Genomic DNA, 17454 nt, shown 5'->3' on the forward strand with positions numbered 1-17454 from the left:
TATTTATAGAGAGAGAGAGAGAGAGAGAGAGAGAGAGAGAGAGAGAGAGAGAGAGAGAGAGAGAGAGATGATATAATGTTGGTAAACTCGTAATAACTTGTTTATTTGTGTAGGCGGGTAACTCTGGCCGGATAGTTGTAATAATGCTAACAGGACAACGCGTGGAAGTAACCTGTGATCCTCAGAAGGTCACTGCCGGGGATTTATTTCAGGTAAGTTTATTGAAAAGTCAAACCGTAACTAACTTTGTTAAATTTCTATCAACAAGTAATGAAATGATATACATTTTCAAAAGATGAACAAAAACCACGATATTATTAAGATTATTACGATGAAGATTATTAAGAAAATTATTGAGACTAGACATTCTTCAAAGTTTAAAGTTCCATAATTTAAAAAATTAAAAACGCATTGATCTTAATTTGTAATTATTAAGCACTCTTCATTGACAGTCATTCGCAAATGACATTCACTTATCTGTAAATCAATCTAATGATTAATGGCCACTTCCTTCGCGTTGTCAAATTTGTACATGTAATATGTTAATCCAAAAGATAATGAAGAAATAATAAACATCATTCGTTTAAACAGTGTAATAAGCGCTAATATAAATTAATCAAATTAAATGAAATAATTCAGAAATCAATTTTCGGTGATATTCTTCAATCGTATTATCCCGTGTGTTTATCTCATGTAACTTTTTGCCTTGTAAAATTTTTTTCTGTGGAGTTACTTTTCAGAACATTAAATAAATAAACATATAAGTGAAATAAATATCGTATCTCGCGAGAGCTTCGTAAAAGAATTATTTTTCATTTGTTGGCTATGCGGAAGAATGTATTTTGCTGGTATGTATCCCAATAAAAACTCTTTAAAAAATATATTTTATCCCCCTATTCTCGAGCGGAACTCGTTCGATCGTAATGTTCGCGCGACGATGGCCTTTCAAAGCCACACTTAGGCCGCGAAAGCCAAGACGTGGCCGGTTGTTTACGAGACCACAAATTCCGACGTGAACTCGCGAGAAGTTCTGGCGAGCCGCCAAGCCTAATCATTATATACGACAGATCCACAAACCACGAGTTATGTGATCTCGACGATAAACGTATTGTGCAATTCCTTCTTCCATAAAAATCAGTGCATCAACATTTGTTCAAAACTAACATTAGACACTTTTAGAGACACTTTTCTGTAATACTACCAAATTGCCAATGAATAATTCGATCGATCAGCATTATTATTTCGAACTATTATAGGAATATTATAGTTAAAATATAAAATTATGTAAATTAAAACCATTGCGATAAACAATTGAAAACAATTGAAAACATCACTCCACTATATTAATAATTAATATTTTTTAAATTATTATACCTTATACAATGTTCTCTCTTTTTTTTATGAAACTACTAAAGCACAAAATGAAGCAAAAGAATTTTAGGATATATTACATGTATTTTTTAACATAAAATGACAAAATTATGAAAAAATTACAAATTTTTCTATATATGTATCTGAAAGCAATTCAAAAAGTTTTGCAGCAATTTAGAACCTGAGTAAAAAAATTAAGATAAAATGAGAAAATTTTTATTTAAACTATAAAATAGTATCATTAAATATAATAAATATAAATATACCGACCTTATTTAACTGTTTCATGTATATATATGTATATATATATATATGTGTGTGTGTGTGTGTGTGTGTGTGTGTGTGTGTGTGTGTGTGTGTGTGTGTGTGTGTGTGTGTGTGTGTGTGTGTGTGTGTAAAATTCATTTTTATATTGGAATTTTCAATTTCAGTCACATTTTATAGAGACTCTGATATATTCTTAATGACATTTAATTTTATTAAAAAGACGGTTTCAAGCTCGCAACTCTGTATTTTCTCCACTCAATTCGAGCTTTTGAACGTGACTGGAGTATTTTATCATGCAATTTTAATAAATGGTCGATTTAGAACGCCCAAGAGGCCGCTAAGAACTTTCAAATTCGATTACTCCTGCAGATTCACGACAATAGAAAATTACCTCTGCGGCCGAAATGCGTGTCATGTCACGCTATAATAATCTTTTAGAACAATCAAATGCACACCCATGCTCTCTGCATTTAATTGCTTGTCTCGCATAATAATTTCGCGCTGAATCGTAGTTTACGAACATCATTTTAGCATTCCCTCTCGCGTTTCTTACACATATTGCATAAGTAGAAGTAGCAAATATAGAAATATATATCAAATTTGTGCTATCAATATATGCTAGAAATTATTGTATAACAAATAATTATATTATTATTTACATTTATAAAATAATATTTATTTATATAATTACTCTTTTAGATCTGCAGTATTAAAAATACTGTGAATTAACCTAACATATATGAACTTAACTAATCTCAGATACGTATATGTGATATATACATTTTATACAATGTATATGCAAATCCTTCCAGGCTATTGTTCAAGCGGAAAGTCTCGATGAAAACTTCACTCTAGGATTGGCCGTACTACTGGCTGGAGATTTTGCGATGTTACCACCCGACACAAAATTAAATAAAGTCGCACCACCAGGATGGTTAAGTAGCGGTAAAAGCAAAAGTTTGCTGGGTCTACCGACTAGTTTCATGCTGTACCTGCGACTCCGATTCTTTCTACCATCTCTTCGTGGTACCAGGTTAGTTTGAACTAAAAATGGCACGATATATGACTCGATTAACGTTCGTATCGTTTTCAGGAGTTGGATATCGAAACATTTGCTATATCTGCAAATAAGGCGATGTATACTGGAACAACAGCTGGTATGCCCATATTCCGAATTAATCAATTTGACGGGCCTCGCACTTCAAGCTGAATTCGGGAATTACAACGCCAATGTGAGTTAATCAGTGATTTATGTAATGCACGCTATTTGAAATGAAATTACCGTCACGAAACAATCAAATGTTACAAAATAACTATTAAGTTTCAAATAATTAGGTAAAATTATGTAAAATGAAAAATTGTGACATAGATAGAAAATATTTGTGATTCTGCAAAGAATCTACGTTTCTTACATGAAATACGATTAATTTTTACTTTACAATTATAAAGTCTAAGAATTTTCATATATATGAATCCAATAATGGTCAAATTCAAAGATTTCGATGTTAAAGACTTCCTAAAATGATGAATTTTAGTAAGTAAAACTTAAGTAAGAACAGTTAAAAAAGACAAATAATTTCAGAATTAACATCTTCTATTCCACCTATCAATACTTCTTGAATTAAATGTATTATACTTCTTGAATTAAATGTATATATCTATATTATACTATAATATATAATATATACATATAACAATACTATATAATTTCCATACTGTGTGTAAATTCAATTATTAAATTATATTCAATTAGCGACACCAGAGATCAATAGTTGCATAATTCCCAAGCTTAAGTAAATAGTTGATTGTTAGAGATATTATTCTGATCTATTATGAGAGAGTTAATAACAATTCTGACATAATCCGTACTTATAAATTAGTTTCTCTGTTTCACATCAGAGCTATTGTATATTCCACAGGAGCATGGCTGTGGAGATTACTTCCTCCTCGAACACTACGTGCCGGAGTCTTTGATATTGAACGCGGACCGGCATCAATCGCAACCCTGCGTCGACGCCGATACACTTCGGGCGCAGCTACATCGCGCTCACCGCGACCGCCGTGGCTTGGACTCGAACAAAGCCGAGGAGATATTCATAACTCACGCGCAGTCCCTGGCGGATTACGGTTCGCACTACTACATTGCCACAGTAGACTCGAAGGAGTTAGAGAAACTGATGATGCGGCAGAGAAAGGGGAAAAGCATCGTGTCCGACAACCACGATGTCGTGTCGTCGCTCGATGGTGCAGGAAATCATCGTAAGGAGAAACCTGTCCGGGATATCTGCTCCACCTATGGCAGAATTGGAATTTCGCGGTTAAACTCCCGCGAAAATATGCCGACGATACCCTATTCGGACGAGCACGTGAAGAACGCAGATTTATGCCGCGACGAAACACGCAATAACAACAATAAAAATAACAATAATAATATTAATAGTGTTAACAATAATAACAGCAAAAATAGTAAAAGCAGCAAGAAAAAAACAGAGAGCAACGTGTGGCTAGCGATACATTCTCAAGGATTGAAGTTACTGGAGCGAGGGGGCGAACCAAGGGAAAGAACGGAATTGGCTCATTTTCAGTGGCGAGATGTGCAAACATTGAGTTACAGCAAGAGTTGTCTGGTGGTATACAGCAAGCTGAATGGAAAACGTTGCAAGTTCAAACTACGGATGGATCATCGAAAGTAAGTTTGCTCTAATTTCGAAGATCGATCGAACGAACAGTTTTAAATGGAACGTCGACGAATACTTCGAAAATATATATCGAGTACTTCCTTTATCGCTTACAATAACGACGTTTACATAAAGAATCTTTCTATTTTCTAGAAGTTACTTCGCTTTTAAGCTCACGTCCCTGCATCATCAGTTCTTCCTCAGACTTCGTTCGGAGCTCACGTCACTTCAAGGCCTCGCTAAAGGTACACGCTTTCCTACCGATTAAGCTTGCTGAAATGTTTAGAACTTTCCACAAAAGTTTCAAGATAAGAAACTAGCTAAATTGTAACACTTTATCGCAAGGATATTGATCTTCTTTTTTTATGGAAATCTTAAAATGTAAATATCGCGAACAATTGAATCAAAATTTTCAGCGATTATACGGACAGAGATCTTTAAAAATTTTTTTTTAATTTAATATTTTAATTGTTGCTATAATTTCTTGATTTATCGTATTTTTCCAATTTTTGTCCAATTTTTTAAATTTTCAAAGTACAATTAATGTGCCCTCTAAAACTTTTAAAGTGACTTAAAGTCACTCTTAAAGATTGAAAATTGAGCTACTCTTTTTCAAGACTGGCTCAATTTTTATTCTTTAGATTCCACTCCAAAGAATTTTGTAAAATGTTATTTTCTTGAAACATTTATATAAAGATATCTAGAAAAAAATCAATCTACATCATGTTTTAGAATTTGGAGTACCCCTGAGTATGGAAGTAAAACACCATACTACACCATTAAAACCCAAGAGTCTCGATGGTAAAACTAAGATAACAATCGCGAACGTGGTTAAAGTACAGCAGAGAATAAATTATCCAATGCAACTAGAGGAATACCAAAATAAGGAGAACGAAAATCCTCAGAAAGATCCAATTGTAGTGACGGCAACGTCGAAGGACGCTGGTCGCGAACCTGTCTTTTATTCATCTGAAGAGGATGCTCTTTATGCACAAGTAAACGTGCGATTAGAACCAGAAGGTCAATCGCGAGACACAGAGGATGAATCGGAGAGAGGTTTAATGACACCGCACAAGATCTTGTTGGAATCCAAAGAAACAAAATCGGAGCATGACAAACTCTACGGCTGCCCTGGTTTAGACAGCGAGACTGAAACCGAATGTACATATTCGCTCCCAAAAGTTATGTCAAACAACATTAACCAGCTAGATAAATCTAACAATCCTGAAGAACTATACGCCGCCATTAATAAAGTTCGTCTATCAGGAAAGAAGGAGTTTCCTGTTCCGGACGAAGTTTGGAATGTGTCAGACATTAAAAAAACATTGCAAAAGGTAGTATATATCAATTATATTTTATTCATTACATTTTATCAATTACATTTTAAGATCCATATTCAAAACATGCTAACGATGTTAGCGTGAATTTAGTATACATTTATGTTACATGTTAGAAATAAAAGCAAGCATTTATCGATAAAAGCATATTCCGAATATTCAGCATATTCCTAACTATTTAAATAAAAGAAAATGTAACAAGATATTAGAGATCGATATTAGAGAAATAAAATATATATAGTCGGCTAATTAAAGTACAGCGCGGTACTTCGTGCGCAAAGTATCATATATATACTTCAGTTAAACAATAAAATTGAATTCGACTACATTTCGAGTTATCCTCAACGAAAATTTCTTTAAATCTAACGCTTCCAGATAAAGTTGTTCAATGCTATTTCTTAATCTTTCACACTAATTGGAACTTCAGATGAACATCGTTTCAAAATAGATAGCCCAACCAAAAGCGTAAGAATAAGAATTTTTTTCAGAAATAAAATAAATAAAAAACCGCATTGTATTGGATAAGCCAAGAAATAAAATTGAAAGTGGAATTTTTCAGAAATGAAATTGTTACTTTCTAACTTTCGATTCGCTTATAATTTCATTTTTTTATTTATAAAACATGACTGTGTCTTATATTTTATTTCTGAAAAAGAATTTGTACTGTTACGCTCTTGGACTATCCATTTGACCTTTTGATGGTCTTTACCCGAAATTTTAATCAATATAAAAGATTAGGAATTATATTGAAGTAGCGTTCTATCTCTTTAAAAGAGTGGAATCGAAAGAAATTTCAATGAAAATGATTCGAAATGTAGCTGAAACTACTAATCCTGAGACTTACTTAACTTAAATATAAAATATGTATGCAGCTTTACGCACGAAGGATCATGCCGTACTCTCATTAATTGTAAATTTTATTGTAAATTTTATTATTGTTTACTATTCTCTCATTATTTATTAATATTCGAATCTACTATGAAACTTTCAATCTAATTATTTTCTAGATATTTATTTATTATTTCTCTATTAATAAGGCAATATTATCTATATACTATATTTTAGATGAAAGCATCTAGCTTACCGAATTATGGTGCATCGAAGCAGTCGAGTGGTCTTCGTACACCTAGCTTGCCGCGTCGATTGGGTGTGAAAATGGGTACGCGAGCGATTTACAGCAGTTTAGTTCAGAAAGATACCGCGCTTACCGACGATACGGAATCACTGTCTCTAAAATCCGATACCGAATCGTCTATTCAATCGCTATCAGCACGATCTACCGAATCACCCATGCCGGAAGCATACGTGTTGAGTAAGTAATAATATATTTTTCATAAGAATTTCTTTTATACAAATAATTATAATAATTAATGATTATAAAAATAATTTTAATTGTGTTTATATAATTAAAAATTATTTCTAACATTGTGATTAAATATTTATAGCAAGTTCTATAAGTCCAAAACGTAGGTCATTTTGATACAAAAATATTCTTATGAATTCTTGAAACTTTCAAAAACACTCTATATAATAAATTTATTTAAATAAATTAAATATTTGATTAGCTAATTCTCATTGTTGTTTATAAACAATTTTTACATTTTATTTACATTTATTATAGCATTATTTACATTTATTATAAATATCACTGTTGAGATAAAAGTTTTATAATAAAATTCACGATTATTTTTTACCTTTATAGATGCTGATATACGAACTGACGACGAAACTTTCCGGATTCCTGAAGACGAATCGATGTCTGCATCTTTAATGGCTCGTTTAGAAGAGCTGTCATTCGCCGAAGAACGAATTTTGCATACGATCAAATTGGAACGCGGCCATGGTGGTAGTATAGGTTTGCAAGTAATGGAGGGTAATGACGGTGGCGTTTATGTTCAAGCAGTTTCCGTTGGAGGATCAGCCGATATGGCCGGAAACATAAATAAAGGTTCGGAAAATGTTTATGTTACTTCAAGATAAAAGCATCTATCTGACTCGCAGTCGAGATTATAGTTAAAATGAACTGCAATGCATCATTGCAGTTAACTACAATGATAACGAATGGATAAATTGAAAAAAGACAATATAATGAGATAAATAAATAGACTTAAATTAGAAAGTAACACAAATAGATGCAAATTTAATTAGATGTACAAAATTAAAATATCGTGAATTACTTTTCTCGACAGGTGACCGGATTGTAGCAATAAATGGACAGAATCTGCTGAACCTTCGCTATGAAGATGCTCTGAAGATGCTACAGAGCTCGTCTGAAACGGTTGAGTTGGTTCTTTCGCAGACTGCTATTCGAAAAAGTGTGGAATCGAGAAACGATCAAAACCAGGGCTCTGTAGAGAACAATTACTTACAGTGAGTATTTCAGATATAATTGATTTAATAATTTACTAAAAAAAAAAACTGTAAATCTGTCTCGCAAAAAATTTATTTAACGAATAATTCGGATAAATTATGCGTAGACTGCAGCAGCAGTATTATGTTGCTTGTTCCTCTCGATTTAATAAATTAATATAACGGATTAATCATTTTTATTCCACACAAAAAAAATTTTGCTCCGTAGATTTAACTCTTTTATTCTCTATCTCGTTCGCAGTGATATCAAATTCGATGTGTCATCGGAAGCGGAAACGTCCAGCATGATGAACAAGTGGATCGTTCAGAAAACTACGGATGTAGCGTCGGTGCAGAACACTTCAAGCGCATATAGTAGTGCCGCATCCAGCGCTATGGGCAATCACAATAATACCAACAGCCTGTACATGACTGATCTCGTTGACAATAACGCACTAAAATCTGCCAGCATGCTGCTATCTATAGAAGATTTCGACATCAGTAGGACAAGTCGCCAAGTTTTTATTTAGGTAAGTGATATATCTATATACTCGCGTATTTATATATAAATTTTTGTCGACAAAAATCTTTCAACGAGTTATTACATTTTCTATTGTTATTGATTGCATATGACGGAATCTCATAGAAAATTCTATTTGCGAAAAGACTATTATCTCCACTATGCCATACATGTTGTATCGAACATACGGTAGCTTCGAGTGTAATCGAATTGTTGTTATCCGCTTAGCGAAACCCTTGTCAGAGTTACTAAAGTTCGTAACTTTTCGCTACTCTTGGTCATTTAAATTAAAAAATATTGAGAAAAGACTGCAAAAATAAGAATAATCCTTTTACTATTCAGCAAATCTAATATAATTTTACAAAATAAAGTAGAATATTTGTTGATTAAATCTGTCTCTTTAAATTGTTTAAGTAAAGTACCTATAACATATGCTTTCATACATACTTTTTATAAAATATATATACAATATATACAATATATATACAATATATCACATACTTTTTATATAATGTAATAACAACCTATTTTATACATTATATTGCAATAAAATATATTTGAATTTTTCAAGTAACATTACGTAATGTTTTCATGTCCTTGATTTTAATTACATCTAGCATGAATTTAAAACTTGGGAATTATATATGAGCATTGGTATTGACCGTGTCCTAGGAAGGGGAAATGTGTGTGTCATTTCTAAGGAATCATCTTTAGTATGTCTCGAACAGTCTGCCGTCGTGGTTATCTTCTCGTGTTTAACTTTTAGATTTAACAGTTCGTTCGCTAAGCATATATTCATCATTTGTATTATGTACAATTGTAAGAGTAACAAATGTAACAGTAATGTCATAAATAATGTATCATTTTCGAATTCTATTGAAATCTCTCATTTTTCAAAATCTTCTGTCGAAATTGAAGAATCTTTCTCTAAAATCCCAAATCTTTTTCTATGGCAGATAATGGAAATTCGGCTGAACCACCTGTGCCACCGCGACGAACGAAACGTAAAATCAAGATTGCACCGATCGAATCGTCGGTGGCGAGCAATGGTGCAATGAAAACCACGAACGACATCGCGATATCTCAGCAAAAACGTCCACCGCCGCTGCTTCTACTAGAAAAATGTCGACGAAACAATTCTGGATATGTCGAAACTCAGCCGCAATGCGACACTTCAGCAAACTGTCCAAGAGCCGACACAGAACAACATCATCGCGAGAATCGCGTCACTGCGTCGAAGATGATCGAAGTAAAGCGTCGCGATAATACGACATCCATAAGAGACAACTTGACATCAAGCAACAGCGCAAATGATGATCCAATTCCAAAGTCAATCACATCGAAATCATCTTCTCGCAATGTCGCGTCATCTAAACAGAAGGCATTCGATAAATATCCACCGCTCTTTTTCACTTTGCACGATTTCGAAAATGTAGTGTCCGATACATGGAACAGAAATGTAAGTCCTAAGAACTCGCAAAATTTACACGAGAAAGAATCGACAAAAGCGCACATATTAGATGATAGCAGTGACGTCTGTTTTCGTGTGACAACGACGAATCTTCCATTCGAAAAGTATCTAGACAAATGGAGAGATTCATTTGACAATGACTTCGCTCGGAAATTTAATGAGTGCCGATTCGAAAGTAGCATGAACAAAAACGAAGTAAGTGATAAGAGATCGTTTGATTATAATAATGTTTTCGATAATAATGACGAATCGAAATGTCGTGTAGGTACGAAAGTACGATTCATGATCGAATCACCAAGTTCTTCTCTATCCAAACGCGATTCTAATGTAAAAATTAGTGTGCCGTGTGACAATTCGCAGAGTCACGAATCCATTCTCAACAATGAACAAGCCAGCGAACAAAGCACCGTTTCTTCCGTGAAACTGACTGAAATCCGAGAGGAATTCGCAGATGTAAAAGATTGGTGCGGCAATGCACGAGATAAATCATACACGTCGAGTGTCGACAAAAGAAATTCCGCGAAAACGGGAAAAGACGATCCTTTTATAATGGAGGTAAACGAGGTTGACGTGAAATTAAAGGCGATTCCGCAAAGGTATTGTAACGATAGAAATAATGATGTTAATTGCGAGAAAATTCGGGAGGAAGATTTCGATTTGATACCTCGGAACGTGCAAGCTAGCGAGGAAATTTTCCAATCTGAGAAAGAAAACATAATAACGGGGAAAACTACTGCAAGCGATGTAAAACAGATGGATCGAAGTAATACTTCTTCAGGAGTCGTGAACGTGATAGATAACAGTTTAGAAATAGCCAACAGAATTGAAAAAGAGACAAAAATAACATACCGAGAAGAGAAAATGTTTTTGAAAAAAAGTAGCAATGACATCAAAGGGAAGTGTGTTGCCAAGAATGAAAAATTATTGTTCAATGAGTCATCTCAAAACGAACATGATGACAATGGTGAATCAAGCAAGAACATTTCCACTGATAATCTTATAAACAAGTCGGATAAAATCGAACAAACTCGATTACTTGAAGAGAATAAGAAAAAAAGTAATTTTTCCGAGAATAACCATGATACAGTTTTGCCGAAAGATATTTTCGCGAAGAGTGTTCCCGTGAAAGTTAAGCCAAATTCTTTTTTGGAAATTATGTTATCTGATGATTCAACAGATATCTCAATGAATTATGCGGCAATTTCTGTAACTTCAAGCATGGATAAAGAATTAAGCACGACTAATAAATCACCAAATAAAATCCGGAAATTAAATGCAGATTTTACGATGGAAAACGAACATTCGCGTGATTTCTGTAATGCGACAAAAATGGATACGAAGAAGCAAAACATTTTTAACAACTCCAACGAAATGGAAGAAAAGATTGTCAAGATTTTGAATGTAAAATCAATGCAATCAGAAAATAAAAGTGTCAGAGATGTAAAAAATGACGTGTTGAATGAGCTTCTTTGCAATTTTAATAATATAAAATTAAAAATAGTGAGTCCCGAAAATAAGAAATTAGCAACAAAGATAGATGAGAAGATATCATGCCGGATCAATAGTAGAATTTCCAAAGAAAAAGAGAACACATCTAAATCATTTGAAAAATCTCAAAACGAGACTTGCAGCGTTCTTTTAAATACGAAAATTACTAATATAAATAACGATACACCAACCGTTGAGAAAATGATAAAAGAAGAAAATATTATGAAAATAAACATCGAGGAAAAGCCTCAAAATCTCAAAAATGACATTCCAACGATTAGTGAAAAAATTATAAAAAATGAAAATATTGAGATTAAAAATCATAATAAATCCTGCGATATCAAACATAAAGTTGCAAACATAAAAGATAACTCCAAAATGATGATCAGCAAAAATTCTTTGAATATTAAATCAGAAAAGATCAATATAAAGACAAACATTAAGAAAACATCGGAACCCATAAAAAATACGGTTGAGAATGCCAATCGAGAGCTTAAAAAATTACGAGATATTCATATTCCTAAGACGATACTTAAGAAAACTAATATTGAGCGCGAGCGACATAAAGAGAACGAATCCCAAAAGAGAATTCCCATTGGAGCACCTACGACGATGAACAGGATTTTCGACAGTAGAGAATTGAAGGCGATCGCAGATGCATCGCGCAAGAACAGTCTGAAAAACGACAGGAAGCGCGAAAGAGCTTCGAGAGAGATTCATACTCGCGGTAAAGAAAAGACTGACGAAGATCGAAGAAGGATCACGAATCGGTCGGCATTAGTATTAGTAGAGGATACGATGAGTAGCGGCGATAAGTGTGCCATAGCTAAGAAAATTACTTCCGTAAATCCTTATAATAATAATGACAATAACAGGGCCGTAACACCCGTAGCTAACGTAAGTAACGACCAATCGTTTCGCGACGTTGTAACGATAACCCCGGGTAAAGTTAGGAGTTTTGTTAAGTATTACGAGATTCGGTGCGACGCGACGACCGTCGAGAAACATTCTAAAATTAACGATAGGGAGAAAGTAGCTAGGCGTAAGTTCATGAAAAGCCAAGCGGTGCCCCTTGCTGCGAGAAACTTGCAGCGGCCGGAAATAATAACGAAGAAAAAGGAAATGAAAGACGGAGGCAGGAGTGTTAAATCAAATGATTGCAACCTTCCCGGAACGTCTAACAAAACTCAACCTTCGACGTTTGTCCCGAGAGTCCCGAAAAATTCTTTTCACAATCCAATTTATAAAACAATAAAAATAGGATCGAAAATGGAGGAGTATGAAAAGAATGGCTCGCACATATTCGATAAGGAGACACGTGCGCCGTTCACTAAGACCGCGAAAAAGTCGGTACAGTTCCTGGGCGGCTACACCGTAATTCATTCAGAAAATTTTGGCAAAGACGAATCCGCAGGGATCATTGTAGATTCCGATACAAATACAAACTTGAAAAAGAGGAGAGCTCCTGGAATACCGCTCTTGCAGGATTTTAATGATCAGAAACTTGTCCGCGAAATCGCAAAATCGGAGAAACCGTTGTACGTCGGAGAAGGTACCCTCCGACTACGAAAAGCCGTGACTCAGGTCAGTAAAACGAAATTTAAGTTATATTTTTTAATAAATCATTTCTAATAGTAATGACACTAGTTTAAAAAAAAAATTTTTTTTTTCTAATTACTAAACCAGAGTGTTTTTTATTCTGGATACAATGCCACGAAATTTCATCAGCACGTCAGATTTTCGAAACAAATGAGGTTTAATGATTTTCGTCAGGTCTAATCCTTCGTCATATACATATATAACTTGGCTAAAAAGTAAAATACTGAAATTTAAAAAATATTTTATAGAGAAAATGAATACATTCGTGATTTCTGATTAGAATTTTAAGATAATGTTAACCTTTTTTATAAAAATAATGACAAAAAATTCATTTTTTTGCATATTAAATCTTAATTATTTCAAAAGCCTAACGTGTTGAGAAAATTTAGCTTGTGACAGCGTGTTTCAGCATTCAAAATTAAATTATAAGAGACATATTGTCTACTTCAATGTACTTGTTACTGTAAATTAGTTATTATACCGTTTACATTTTTTGTACTTCTCAATCACATATTACATTTTGTAAATCCTTCTAATTAGAAATTCTTGAATACATATTTTATTAAATACAATACTTTTATAATACTTTCTTAAATTTACTAAGCTTTAAATTAAAGTTTTATTGAAATAAATAAATAAAATTTAAATTAAAAAATAAATTCATATTATTATATCTGAAAAATAAATTGTTTGTTTTTTTCTTTTTCAGATACATGCAGTAACAGATCACGTGCAGAATTCAGGTATTAATCGTTTCGTTTTAAAACCAGAAACCCCACAGCTCGTATTTTACTGTACTATATAGATAACACACGTAGCCTTTACGAGTCGTCGTTGCTCCGAGTCTCAAAGAAATTGTACCGCGTGAATCCTTGCGTAAGCATTTTGATTTTCGCTACCAACCGAAGAATAGATTTTACGCTGCTTAATGTCTGCTAAAAAGTAATTTCTGTCTGTTAATGTGCACCGCGTGTACATAAGCTCTGCATACAGATTTAGATTTAAATTTTATCTCGAAGATAAAGTCCGATTTTTTTAATACAAAAAATTAACACCTCTTTATTCTTTACATACCGCTATAAAACTCTAATTTTTTATTTATATCGTAAATTTATTATAAGAACTTTAAACCTTCAAGAGAAAGAATAGCATTGATGTATCTATTAAAACTATTTATTTAACTAAATAGTGTTTCAATAAGTGAAATACACTACATGCATAAATCCAATAAGCCGGTTACGCACATTCCGATAAAAGCAACGATTGGATTTGAATGACCAAATTTCCCGTGTGCTCCAAAAGGATTTGAGGACAACAATGAATCGCTCGGCAAACAGACCGCTATTCTAGTTCGAGTGCTTTAACTGCAATGTGATCTGGATATTCTCAGCCGTGAACGAATTTGGTCGATTTATGGAAAGATATTTACGCGATGGAAAGATATTTTCTTTTCCGCTAAGCAATTGTTCGGTCTGTAACTCGTAAAATACTCTATATTTCTTCGACACAATTTCTTTTTTCTTTTTTAAATTTTATTTTGTAACCTAGTACGGAATTATTTTTAATATATTGGGGAAATTTTTATACGTGTATAAGATCCTTATTATTTTTATGATTACGTTAAAAAAATTAATTCAATGCTATAACAAAAGCAAATACAATAAATAATGGCTACATAGTAATAATAAAAGAAAGAATCTTAAAATTGTCTTGAACGTATACAATGTATACATTAGTCGCGTGTCGTAACATATAATATTGTTTTAACTAAATAATATTAAAAAATGGACTTTTGTTAAATGATGTATTCAAGATAAAATTGTGAGTATACTACTACTTGAGATTAAAAATGAAGAAAACTATTACGTGTAGAAGGAGCATGTGTACGATTATACAGAAACTAAAAATTCATCTCGCGTAGATCTATTCTTCCCTTGGGAGCTCCGTATATCGTTAGCTTTGAGCACTGTGAATATTTTAGATACATATTTCTAAGAGGATTGCTTGTAGCTCTGTTATTGTCGAGATCTTCCCTGTAAGTTTTCGACGACACGGTGTATCGGGAAAATCGCGCGTATCTCATTCCTCTAATTTACGTGGATAGAATAGCAGCGAAATCACTTGTTGCACTATTTATATTGCGCGCGTGTGTCTCGGCTCATTTAGTACAGACTGGTCCAGGCTAGGATTCAAGACTGGTTTCAGGATTAACTTAAGTCTGAACATGACTAGATTTAATACACTTGCAAATACAAAGCGCCGCAAAAAGTAACTTTCGTTGACATCAGTTTAATATAAGCTGTACTATATTTCTTTTCTCTCTTTCTCTCTTTCTCTCTCTCTCTCTCTCCCCCCCCCCTCCCTCTCTCTCTCTTTCTCTCTCTCAAGTTATTTAAATAAAATAATCATCATAGACTAAGAAATAATATGATTAATTTATAAAAACGCGCAATATTAAATGTTTCCTGCAATAACGAATATTTTATCTTATTAAAAACTAAACTATATAATAGAACTGATCCTCTTTTGAATTTGTTTTTTAATAAATTTGATATAACAATATTGTAATATAAACTACTTATTATGATTATGTAAAATCTTCTTTTATCAAGTACTTATCTGATCAGCTATACACACAATAAGGATTCAGAGCGTCACGAAAGTACTTTTTACGATGATGCTATAATGATATAGTGATTTTCTTTAAAAAAAAAAACGTGCAATTTCACAATAAACGAGACGTAACGCGCCTATAATTATATAATTGTAGTTCTGTTGACTTATTGTAAGTATTATGATTTATTATACGGGCGAGTGCATCTGCATTATGCGAATTAAAAGTGACGTATCTCAGTTAGCCATACTAGAAAGAATGCTTATTGTACTATTTAGTATTATTATATGCATATACATATACTTGCTATGCGTATTATTATCATATATAACTACATGTAATAAATGTAAGTACATATTATTACAGTGATGATTCTGTAAAATGCTATGTGAGTAATCTCTCCGTTGAATATGTGTATTACGTACATTTTATAACGTTAATTGAAGTATAGATAAATTGATTCAAGTGCAGACTCCGTGTACGTGCATTTTGAAAAAAAATGCATTTTCTGTCTCGGAGAAAGCAACACATTTTTAGAACAGCGGTTCCTTTTTAACGACATTTTCATAGTACATCAGACAGTGATATACAATAACAATTAATTTTAATATAACGACTGAAGTTGATTATTTTAGTTTACATTGATAGCATCCTAAAGAGGAGGCTGCGCTTTAAATTATTTCTAATAAGTGAATCCAATATTTACAATAAATTTCTTTATTAGCAAATCGTGACAACTAAGATGTCACGTGCAGAGAATATCCTGTACATTCAATATCTAATGAAAAGAATTAGGATACTTGTTAGAAGTAACGTATAGAAAGAATAAAAATGATCATAAAAAAGAGTAATCTAGAACAATTTCATCGTTCTTTTCCCTGAATGCGTTTTTAGGTAGAGAAAGGACATTAATAGTATTTTATAATATATTTAGGAGAGATTTATATATAAATGATAAAAAAAAAACCACAAATGCCAATTTTCATGCTTGGCTATACGTGGTAATGCAATTTGTTGTCGAACTACTACAACTCTCGTTTATATTCGTTCAGATAGATGTAATTTCCAGTACTGTACGTTTATATTTCCGCTGAATGCTAAAATAAATTATTATTTTTTATGCTGTATAAAAATTTTTCTATCATTCGCCGGTCCTATCATAAATTCATTGTTGCTTAAGATAAAAAAAAATTTACTCTTGTTATTCTTTCAGGACATAATATTTATAAACTTTATATTTTGTGTTATATTTTATTATTAATTTATAATTTTATTATTAATATTAAAAACAACTTTATTATTAAAAGTACATATTTCAAATTAATCCATTCGTATCTAATAAAATATGCATTTATATTATATCGTAATTAAAAATAGCATAAAGATATATGTTCTTTCCTGCTAAAATCTGCATTTTGCTCAGAAATATATGCCTCAATGCAATACGGGTAAAAATAATCTCTGAAGATGACTAAGGTGACAATTTCTGGCAATTATATATCCTCTTGACTCATCCCTCTCAAGTTATATAAGCGTGCCGCTTAACGGCAGACTGCGGCTAATCGGTTAATGACACGCAATGAACTTTACCTCAACGCAAATATAGAGAGATCGCGCAATTTCTATTCTATCTCTATTAATGTCAATCATCGATTTCTACGTACTCAAATCAAGATAAGGCGATCCGAATCGCAATTACACGAGACGAATTTGGTTCGGCGTGTCGATCAACGAGCACATAGATTTCCAAAAGAATGTAT

General features: G+C 32.9%; 1 protein-coding gene across 1 annotated transcript in view; it reads left to right on the top strand.

The window, feature by feature from the left end:
* LOC108691035 overlaps nt 1-14580 on the top strand; it is a 59977-nt gene extending 45397 nt beyond the window's left edge. The window contains exons 8-19 of the mRNA XM_018198657.1: nt 114-212; nt 2451-2671; nt 2732-2870; nt 3558-4327; nt 4470-4561; nt 5049-5650; nt 6719-6965; nt 7356-7601; nt 7843-8023; nt 8265-8470; nt 9479-13065; nt 13790-14580. Of these exons, the coding sequence (XP_018054146.1) occupies nt 114-212; nt 2451-2671; nt 2732-2870; nt 3558-4327; nt 4470-4561; nt 5049-5650; nt 6719-6965; nt 7356-7601; nt 7843-8023; nt 8265-8470; nt 9479-13065; nt 13790-13885 (6486 nt within the window). The 3' untranslated portion in view covers nt 13886-14580. The remainder of the gene's footprint in view (nt 1-113; nt 213-2450; nt 2672-2731; nt 2871-3557; nt 4328-4469; nt 4562-5048; nt 5651-6718; nt 6966-7355; nt 7602-7842; nt 8024-8264; nt 8471-9478; nt 13066-13789) is intronic.
* Nucleotides 14581-17454: the final 2874 nt, after the last annotated feature.

The sequence above is a fragment of the Atta colombica genome, unplaced genomic scaffold, assembly GCF_001594045.1.
Source record: "Atta colombica isolate Treedump-2 unplaced genomic scaffold, Acol1.0 scaffold38, whole genome shotgun sequence".
In the NCBI taxonomy this organism is placed as follows: Eukaryota; Metazoa; Arthropoda; class Insecta; order Hymenoptera; family Formicidae; genus Atta; species Atta colombica.